This window comes from Littorina saxatilis, unplaced genomic scaffold (genome assembly GCF_037325665.1).
Source record: "Littorina saxatilis isolate snail1 unplaced genomic scaffold, US_GU_Lsax_2.0 scaffold_1708, whole genome shotgun sequence".
In the NCBI taxonomy this organism is placed as follows: Eukaryota; Metazoa; Mollusca; class Gastropoda; order Littorinimorpha; family Littorinidae; genus Littorina; species Littorina saxatilis.
Window position 1 is genome coordinate 9,862 of NW_027128588.1, and position 11,441 is coordinate 21,302.

The following is an 11,441-nucleotide window of genomic DNA, read 5'->3' on the forward strand; positions in this document are numbered from 1 at the left end:
GTATTTCCTTGTTTTCACTACCTATTTTATTCATGTTTTTATTACTTAGTTAGTGGAAGAATCTTTTGTAATGTATGTTTGATGGTGTATGCTTTTAATTAAGCGTTGCTGACTATGAATGTAGATGTAAATGCTTGTATAACTGTGTTTCAATTTTAAAAAGTTATGATGTTGTGCTATATAAATGCTCATTTATTATTATTATTATTATTACACACACACACACACACACACACACACACACACACACACACACACACACACACACACACACACACACACACACACACACACAAACTAGCAGAGGGGTGTAATAATCAATAGCCTCAGGAAGCCAACCGCCTTAACACTTATTTTATGCTTTCTATTCCTGTGTCCACAGATCGGAAAACCACTTCGCTGGTATACTACAGAATTAGCATTCCGCCAACACAAGATGCCTGACAACGACAGAGTGAATATAACCCAGCACGCCGAGACGCAGCCAATTTCCACAAGCAGAATCCTGGAAACCCACAACATGTTCCTATTTTGCTGAGACGATAAAAGTCGACCACCCGCGCAGAAATTGCTGGAACTCCAAGACAGCGAGATAATATAGAACGAGTCGGTTTTTGGCTCACGAAGTGTAGCCTATGCGATCGTAACTTTGTCTGTCTGTGCGTGCGTGCGTATGTGCGTATGTGCGTATGTGCGTGCGTGCGTGTGTATGTCTGTGGTAGAAACTTTAACATTTCGTCATTTGAAGACGTCACATTATGGCGTAAGAGGGTTAGACGTCACGCGAAGGAATGTCTCGGTCATTGTTATTTTGAGCGGGCCGAGACTATTTGGCAGTCGTGTCTGTAAGTAGGCTACATGCAGACAGACAGATCTAGATCTAGTGTCTCTCTTTCTTGCACAGTGTCACCAATGCTTACTGTGTGTGTGTGTGTATGTGTGACGGAGTGATTGAGTTTGTGTTACTGTTTGTCGATTTCTTACGTGAGCCTTGAAGGCTTCGCCTCTTGTTTTGTTGTGCTGTGCTGTCACAATGACTACGCCAACCACGACGATGTTTGAGCCACTTTTGAGCAGCGAACGGTCTTCTGGCTTCTCAAATGTTTCCAGCCCAGAAAGAGAACTGTCAGCTAACAGCTTTTTAGTTTCTTTGAATACGCCTCATTCTTCGCCTTCTCCTACAACGCTGGGCTCCGACTCCCCTGGTGATAATGGATTCTTCCTTGGGTACATAAAAATGACTCACATCAAGACTGTGTTGAACTGCGGGGTCATTCCCTTTTTGTCCGTACTAGGGGTGTTAGGTAACTGCCTGTGTGTGGTTGTTTTCCGCAAGCAGAGATACCACTCAGTGGCAAAACCTCTCCTCTTAGCTTTCTGTGTTTCAGACATTCTCTTCCTACTCGCCACCTTCCTTGTCAACCTGCCGTGCATCGTCAGAGAGATCGACCGCGAAGCAGGACATGTTTTTTACGTCTCCATGATGCCGCAGGTTGACGTGCTCCGTGACGTCATGAGCCGCGTGACGGTAGTGATGACGTTGGCGATAGGAGTGGAGAGGTGCGTGGCTGTGACACGACCAATCAAACTCCGCGCGTTGTGTTCTGTCCCTCGAACGAGAACCGCTGTTCTTCTTATCTTCTTCTTCGTCCTCGCACTGAAATCTCCCGCCTTCTTTCACTATGACGTCAGGCGACACGTCATACAGGGCAACGTCACGCGCCTTGAGCTACACGTCACGAATTTCTATCTGGACAACAAGCACGTCCAGGATTTTTACTTTGATTACTTCTTGCTGGTGATGCTCCGAGCTCTTCCATTCATCTCCACCTGCGTGTGTTTTGGAGTCGTCTTGGTCAGCCTCAAACGCCGTCTGCAGTGCGCATGTCCTAGAACTCCAACATTCGGGGCATTTACACGTGCCAAGGGGGTACCGCAGAAACGAGACACTGAAGTCGACCACGGGGATCTTATGCTAGAAGAAAGAAAACTTACAAAAGCATTATTGGCTGTGTTGCTGCTTGACGTAGTGTGCGAACTTCCTGGGTTGGTTACAGAGGTGTACCACGTGATCCGACCTGACGTCCAATCGTCTTCGTTCGCTGTAGCACGTGACGTCAGCCGCCTCTTGAATGTATTTAACTCTGCGATCAATTTCGTTGTTTTTATGAAGTTGTACAAACATTTTTCAGTAACTTTCAAAACTATTGCGGGATTGTGCAATTGAAGTATGCAGCTAGAAATGTGTGAATGCGTCAAATCAAATGAAAGTGAATGAACAAAGAATATTTGTGAAATGTGCACAAAGGGTAACTTTGACAAATAACCACTGTAGATAAGTTGTGTGTTTTTTTCTTTTCACCGATTTATGCACAATGCACGCATTATTCCGTAGTAGTGAAAACGAATGAAAAGTGTGTGTGGCCAAACACCGTTTGCAATACTCTTTTGGCCGTCACATATCGATATTTTCATATGAATGTTTGCACTGTGTGCCTACAAAATACACAACTAACGAAACATAATGAGTGTGATATGTGTCGTTTTGAATATGAAAACTTTGGCTTGCGTGAGCTTGCATGTTCTTACTGTGGAATGAACTGTGTGATCAAATTGTTAATGTGTGCTCATAATTCTGTGAGGATCGAAGTTTTCTGTAAGGAAGTCACGGTACGCACCGCTTATCCCTCACACTTAACCTTTTCATCAGTATACATTGTATTTGGGAGGAAAAAAAACTTGGCTGTTGCAAATTTTACCTATTTTGTAATATATCTCCAAAAATGGAACACATGCTTACATTTTTAACACAATGATCGTAAATGTATTGTTGAGTAAGAAATTAAATAGGATACAAGGGGTAATCATGCTTTCGAAATAGGATCAGCGTTTTGTCCGTGTTCCTCTACTCTACGCCAAGAAATTACAAAAGAGAGGGGGAAGGGACAGAGGGAGAGGTTTTTGATAGTCACAGTGCTTTATCAGCATTTTGCTTTGACTGCTTCGAATGATTGGAAATTCAGCAGAATTTGAACAAATCAGGCGTCATCACTAGAGTGAAGACATGTTAGCAAGATTCAGGTGCTACAATTACACAGAACACTCAACTTGTTTTCCACTAGTTGTAAAATAACATGGACAGGTTTAGGAACATTGCAGATACAGTTTGACAAAACAACATAAGCAGTCCTTGCTTCCAAACAAAACAAAAACAAACGTAACAACTAAAAACATTTTTTTTAACAACCGCTGAAGTACAATACTCAGGTCATTTTAATAGACAGTATTAGACGGAGTTTCACAAAACACACTAAATAATGATATAAAAAATATATAAACTTGAGAATAAACCTAGACCGATACTTGTGAGGGAACTACAACGTACATATCCACACATTCCCTCCCAAGCCGTAATACCGCGCCCCAGGCAATTTTGTATTTACGCAGATATCCCCATTTTAATGCAAGACTGACTTGGAGAAGAAAAAAAAAGTCTAAGTATAACCTTTAGTTCGCTGTGGAGTGCGAAGCTATGCATCTTTAATTTGAACAATTTCAAATGGTATGCATCACTGACTTCACAAATACAAACAATATCTAAGGCCCAAAAAATAAATAGTCTGTTCACGGTAACCTGACCGACCCTATTTTTTTCGCGCGACCCTAGACTTTTTTTTGGCATTTGGGAAAAAAAAAAGAAAAAAAAAGAAAAATAACGTAAAAATATGTTTTTTGGAAGAAAAAAAAATCCCGACCTACCGACCCTATTTTTTTTGCCTATGTTACTGTAAACAGACATTTTTTTTTGGCCTAAGACCTCTCTCTGAATGGGATTCACTAGTTGAAAGCTTTCTATCTTTCACTTAAGCCGTTTCAGATGATCACATCCGTATGACCCACACACTGGCACAGCTAGTTCAGAAATTGTCTGGCGTGTACCTAAATATTTCAGGAGAAACATGGCTCCAAATTCCGACTGAGCACTTGCTAAATCGTATAATCGGATACGTAGAGGATTTTGGCCCGGGAGAGAACTTGTTTATGACAATTTGATCACGTAGGCTTTTTTTTTTTTTTTTTTTTTTTTTCCTCCATAAGGACGATCAGGACATATCGCAAAATATCGATATTGCCCGCGAGATTGTTTCCATGGAAACCGACCATTTTGATGATAGTCTAAAACACTCGTCCGATTGAGCGTATAGCTTTGTTTGAAGGTTGTGAATGTAGGTGGAGTGTTCTTAAATGTTATTCGCGGAGTTTGATTAAAAGTGCCTGAGGGATTATCTCGGTCTGCCTTCTTCGCTATCTGTTTTCTCTCTTTCTCTGTCTGTTTGTCTGTCGGTTTCTCTCTGTCTCTATCTCTCTGTCTCTGTCTCTCTCTCTGTCTCTCTCTCTCTCTCTCTCTCTCTCTCTCTCTCTCTCTCTCTCTCTCTCTCTCTCACACACACACATATACACACTCACACACACACTCACAAACACACACACACAAAGACAGAAACACACACACACATACACTGACACACACACACACACACAAACACACACACGCACTCACAAACACACACACACACACTCAAACACACACACACACACACACAAAGACAGACACACACACACACATACACTGACACACACACACACACACACTAACACGCACACTCACAAACACACACACGCACACACAAACGCACACAAAGCCAGACACACACACACACAGACACACACATACACTGACACACACACAAACACGCACACTCAAACACACACACACACAAAGACAGACACACACACACACATACATTGACACACACACACACACGCACACTCACAAACACACACACGCACACACTCAAACACACACACACACACAGTCAAACACACACACACACACACACACACACACACACTTTGGCTATCCCTTCCTCCCGCCCTACCGTGGTGTTCCGGTGTCCATACGAAAAAAACAATAGTCTATGGCCGGTTTTGTCGAAGTCTGAGTAAACATCACCAGAACGAATGACAATAGGCGAACATCGTTTACCAAGTGGACAAGAGCAAGACAGTAAAAGGCAGAGACTGGGAGTGGGAGTGGCGTGGGGAAATCCAGATGTTGTTTTGAAGCTAATCAACTTCTCCACAAGGAAGAACAGGAAGTATTTAACCCCACATAGAGGACGTGTAAATACTCCAAGATGGCCATTCAGTGAAAATCTTGCCTTGGTTCCAGGACAAAGACAGAGGGAGAGAAAGTGAGTGTGTGGGTGTGGGTGTCTGTGTGTGTGTGTCTGTGAGTGTGTGAGTGTGTGCACGTGTGCGTGTGTGTGTGTGTGTGACTGTGTGTGTGTGTACAGGGATTGCATGATCTTTTAAAGTTGTTACTAAAAATAAAATAAAAACTGTTCTCGGTTTGTAACAGTTTGTGAGATATGCTGAGTGACTGAAATGTTTTTGGTTTTTTCATTGCGCGTGTACTCCGTGTTAAAGGCACAGTAAGCCTCCCGTAAACCATCACAGAGCTCCCCGAGCGTCTACATACAGTACAAGCATACTTCCATTTGAACGCTCACCGAACGGGAACATCCTGGCTGCTTTCTGTCGAGCGTGAGACATTTTCCAAGAATTTATTTTCGTGGACTTGCTCCTCTACAACAATGGCGCCTCGTTTTTGCGCTAGACCTAACTTTTAAAATCTAAATAATAAATTGACAGCTTGTTACACAAACATTCTTTAATCATAAAAGAATTCGTTTTTCATCAAGACAAGATCAGAACAATTCGAAGTTGTGAAAGTTTAAAAAAAAAGAAAAGCCCGGAAGCAGGGTCACGCAAGGGTCATGGCAGACGACGGTTTTATCAGTGCAAATCGCCGTTCCTCTCAACAGTCAAAAGCCATCGCTAGAGTTCTTGTGAACCACAGCCGTTGTTTCGTGCATAAAAAAAACGTGCTATTGTAGATAAGCTCACGTCGAGTCGCATTCAAATGACTAACTATGACGACTACATTGTGAAAAGGGAAATCTGGATCACACGGGTTCACGATGGCTCAGGGGTAAGATAAACCACGCAAAAATAAATTCTTTGAAAATTGTTCGCTCTTTACGGAGGGCACCTAGGATGTTCTCAATTGGTGAGTGTTTAAATGAAAGGGTGTTTGTACTGTGTGTAAAAGCCTGACCGTATCTGTGATGGTTTACGGGAGGCTTACTCTGCCTTTAATGTACAACCTCCTTTAAGAAACAGAACTTGTGGACAATGTGAGATTTAAAGACGTCAACAAACGTTTGCACATCCCGTGCAAAGAGAAATTGCATGGGTAATCAGTAAAAGGAGCATCACTTTAACGAGCACTAAGTACTTGTTTGTCTTAATCATATTTTTTTATGTTGGACAGATATAATTATAATAAAAGTGGCTGACATTGTTGTCGAATGCAGTTTGATTGGTAAGAGAGCCCTTAATGGACTTACAACAAAGTTTTTAAATTTTGAGATGCAAAATTATGTGCGCACTCTGGTGCAACTAACTTGACGAATGTCATTGCATGTCAGTCCGTCTATGACCTCTGTGTCCCACTTGATGCAATATATCAATATATCAATGCGTGAGTCTGTGCATAGGAGTGCATCTAACAAGACAAATGCCAATAAAATGTAATATTGCCATTTCTTATGTTACGTGGATTTCCATTGGTCAATTGGGCAAAACTGAGCTCAGTGCAAAAGTGATATCGACGACATTTCCGTCGATATCAGTTTTGATATCGACGACCTCTTTATTGCTTCCCCACTTCAAAAACAAAAACACCTAAATTTTGAAAACAAACAAATATAAATGAAAATGTAATTATCCCAGAATTTAGTTGAGCAAGTGACTAAAGACTTTTTGAAAGGAAAGACATTTTAAAATACTGAAAAGTACAAGAAAAGAGTGAACAAAAAGAAATAATAATCAGAGGGAGGGATATGGAACAGCCAAAACTGAGACAAATACTTTTGTAATCTTTTACAGTAAATACAACATGTCCAGAGAATTAGCAATATATCTAACATTGACTGACTGTGTGATGATATCTTCTGCTATTGGTCTGTTTCGACAGTGATATCAAAATCTCGACCTCCTGTCTCGATTTTGATATCACTGTCTCAACAGACCATAGCAGAAGATATCGAGCGAGTTTTCGCGAGGAACAAGGTTGAGCTATGGTAGGGTCACTGCGCATGTCTGGTTTTTTTCTTCGCGGAAACGCTGTTGGGTTGTGTCCAGTCGCGTCCCTTGCAACAAGATGGCGACAAGCGCGTTACGGATTTACTGTTGTGGAGAGTTGATGGACGACGATGATGAACAAGCAGTACTGTTTTATTGTTGATGTGAATGTAATGCCAAAACATCGAACTATCGATTCGAACGTCAATGAAGAAGTGAGCGTGAAAATCGAGCGCAAAACAGCCGGGTAAAAGTTCAGGGCGCTAAACTGAGTACATTTGAGCCGAAATCCCACCCAAACTCCTGTTGACCTCATTTCTTCCCAAAATAAACATCACTGCTAAAATAAAATGCATTAAAACCAAGACAGTATCCAACCCAGTATCCTTAATTTTTGAAAGGCTAAGTGATTTACAACAAATGTCTTCTCACAATCCGTAACTTTGTCAAAAAATATTTGCAGAAGTTTCTCACCTCGCCTTGGCAGCCATCTTGGAACTGGAGAGACCCTACGCAGGAAGCAAGGTTGAAAGTTGGTTAACCGGTGACGTCACTCCAGTCGTACCGGACCGAGTTTTTGCGACCTCCGGTTCGACTCGAGTCACCTTAGTTGACGCTAAAACTCGCTCACTATCACACAGTCCGTCAATATTGGGTAATGAATCTTGGACTGTCTTTATACTTTTGCAAAACAAATGTCAACGCATTTCTGCAGATGTATTTACCTTACAAGACGATTGTCAATAAAAGTTTGCTCACCTCTGCATTTTTTATTTAAGTTTTTTTGTTGTTTTTTTGCTGTCTGTGTATTTTTCAAGACGAATACCAATGCATTCTGTAGATGCGTATGTCTTACAAGACGAATGTCAACATATAATTGTACAGTCTATGTATCTTGTACTAGAATGAATACCCGCTTCGCCGGGTAGCCGGCTTCGCCGGGAAGAAGTACTTAGAGCCGTACGCCGGCTTCGCCGGGTCCGAACAATGGACCCGCCAAGCTTAGGTCCCTCCCAGATTCGTGGAATGGGAACAGCACGAAAATGATTCAGTGGCCATAATGCCATTCCTGACCATATCGAGTCCCATCCTCGTCGACGAATGTAACCGTGTTAATCACCTTTGGAGGCGAACTCCACTCAAACAGGATTGAGCAATTTAGAGCTTATCTGTAAGCCCTTTTGAACTGTTATGGCTTCTCAAAGGAAGGCCAGTACATACAAATACACAAAAGCCGCCAGACCACATCACAAACAGAACTGAACAATCCCCAGGTGTTGCTCACATAGAGACACACACACACACACACACACACACACACACACACACACACACACACACACACAAACACAGAGAAGCCGTATCTATAGAGAGATAGATGACAGTGTATTTTTCGCGTGGCTATAAATTGATTCGACCTTTGCACTTTTACAGTGAGGATAATTTACGGGTCCAATTTACGTTCTGGACACTGCGGTGACCTTCTAAAAATAGTAACAGAACGCCGGGAATATCCGAAGATGCCCCACTCATACTATAGTGCACCATACGAAGGAAGGGAGGTAAACGCTGAAAACCTGGAGAAGATGAGAAGATAAGGAAGAGTTACTTATAATGGTGAAATGAACACAAAAACCAAAATCGGTTCAGAGCTGCGCGCTGAGAGCACGTGTTGAAATATCTCATCGATGATATTGTGTCCGGGGTGTAGCTGAATACGGTGTCCAAATTTGAAAAAGATCCACCGAGAACTTTGGCTTTGGTGTGTCGGTATGGGGGCCCGGGTAGCTGAGGTGGAACCAAAATCTGTTCAGCGCGCACAAAATCGGTTCAGCGCTGCGCGCTGAGAGCACGTGTTGAAATATCGACCAGGTTGTGTCCTGTCCCGGGTCTACCTGAATATGCCCACCAAATTTGAAGCAGATCCATCGAGAACTTTGGCCGTGCATCGCGAACTCACACACAGACACACACACAGACACACACAAGTCGTATATATATATAGATATACTAGAATGAATACCCGCTTCGCCGGGTAGCCGGCTTCGCCGGGAAGAAGTACTTAGAGCCGTACGCCGGCTTCGCCGGGTCCGAACAATGGACCCGCCAAGCTTAGGTCCCTCCCAGATTCGTGGAATGGGAACAGCACGAAAATGATTCAGTGGCCATAATGCCATTCCTGACCATATCGAGTCCCATCCTTGTCGACGAATGTAACCGTGTTAATCACCTTTGGAGGCGAACTCCACTCAAACAGGATTGAGCAATTTAGAGCTTATCTGTAAGCCCTTTTGAACTGTTATGGCTTCTCAAAGGAAGGCCAGTACATACAAATACACAAAAGCCGCCAGACCACATCACAAACAGAACTGAACAATCCCCAGGTGTTGCTCACATAGAGAGACACACACACACACACACACACACACACACAAACACAGAGAAGCCGTATCTATAGAGAGATAGATGACAGTGTATTTTTCGCGTGGCTATAAATTGATTCGACCTTTGCACTTTTACAGTGAGGATAATTTACGGGTCCAATTTACGTTCTGGACACTGCGGTGACCTTCTAAAAATAGTAACAGAACGCCGGGAATATCCGAAGATGCCCCACTCATACTATAGTGCACCATACGAAGGAAGGGAGGTAAACGCTGAAAACCTGGAGAAGATGAGAAGATAAGGAAGAGTTACTTATAATGGTGAAATGAACACAAAAACCAAAATCGGTTCAGAGCTGCGCGCTGAGAGCACGTGTTGACATATCTCATCGATGATATTGTGTCCGGGGTGTAGCTGAATACGGTGTCCAAATTTGAAAAAGATCCACCGAGAACTTTGGCTTTGGTGTGTCGGTATGGGGGCCCGGGTAGCTGAGGTGGAACCAAAATCTGTTCAGCGCGCACAAAATCGGTTCAGCGCTGCTCGCTGAGAGCACGTGTTGAAATATCGACCAGGTTGTGTCCTGTCCCGGGTCTACCTGAATATGCCCACCAAATTTGAAGGAGATCCATCGAGAACTTTGGCCGTGCATCGCGAACTCACACACAGACACACAGACAGACAGACAGACACACACACACGTACATGGGTGCGTCTCAGAATCTCGTCCTCTGTTTGTGACATTATCACCAAAAGTAAAATCTTCCCAGAAAACTTTGATAATACTATTTACACACTTCTCAGGGTGTACCTTTTCAGTTTAAACAAGAAAAAATATAACATTGCCTTTAGTTTGCCATATATTGAGCATTATTTGGACCATGTGTGCAAAATCACCCGTGTAACATGGAAAAAATAAAAGACAAAAAAATTGCATTTATAAGGCTGAAAACGACTTTTATTCAGTTATTATTGTTGAATCACAAGCCATTATAGAGTTCAATATGAAATGACTACATGCAAACAACAAAATAATGTTTTTTTCAAAGTTCCATGCATTCGTCAAAATTTCAATACAAAAATGAAAATTAATTAATGATATCCTGATCAGAACATGTTGATACATGGCATTCATTCAGTCTTATTGACATTTAACCTTCACAATAGCATACATACAAAGATTTGTTGCTCTAAGACAAAATGTTAGAAAGTTATCCCAAAAGAATGCAAAATGGTCACCGATGTAACATGGAAACATCACTTTTGTAACAAAGAAACGGTTATGCTTTTTCCCACAAACCTTACTAAATGAAGCTGATTTTGCAACCAGATTCTTCTTAGGTAAAATGCCAAACACTAAAACAGGAACAGAAAGAAAAAAAGCTGGACAAAATCAAGCAAACTTGGCCCCAAAAAAGAGAAACATTAATGAAAAGTTCATCACCCACGTAACTCGGAAACGAACAACCAGACATGTATTATAAGGTTTGACATGAAGAATGCAAATGTTCAAAAGTGGTTCATTCAATTGTTGAGACAATAAACCAAAGGCATTGGTTACATATAGAACAGTTGCCACTTGCAGTTAATTAATTTATTTTAAAAGAAATAATGCCCCCTGGCATTGAAGGTGGGGTCACGAATCATGGTTGCATCAGATGTAGGGACTAAGGAAATATCATCGATCCCTGGAAAGCAATAGTAGTTCCCCTCCGGTTTCCTTCGAAGGAACGTTACCACCAGTTCATCAGGTCGAATCTCTTGCACCTGAAACATGCAAGTACCTGCGATTTCAACTAAAGATTGATGCAATATGTGTACTAGTTTCACTAACATGAATTTGTTTA

General features: G+C 42.0%; 1 protein-coding gene across 1 annotated transcript; it reads left to right on the plus strand.

Annotated features, from left to right (window-relative positions):
- The first annotated feature begins 339 nt into the window (after positions 1-339).
- LOC138956950 (FMRFamide receptor-like) lies at positions 340-3,620 on the plus strand. Its single transcript, XM_070328146.1, has one exon. The coding sequence runs from the start codon at positions 1,034-1,036 to the stop codon at positions 2,225-2,227; it is 1,194 nt and encodes a 397-aa protein (XP_070184247.1). The 5' UTR covers positions 340-1,033; the 3' UTR covers positions 2,228-3,620.
- The last annotated feature ends 7,821 nt before the right edge of the window (positions 3,621-11,441 follow it).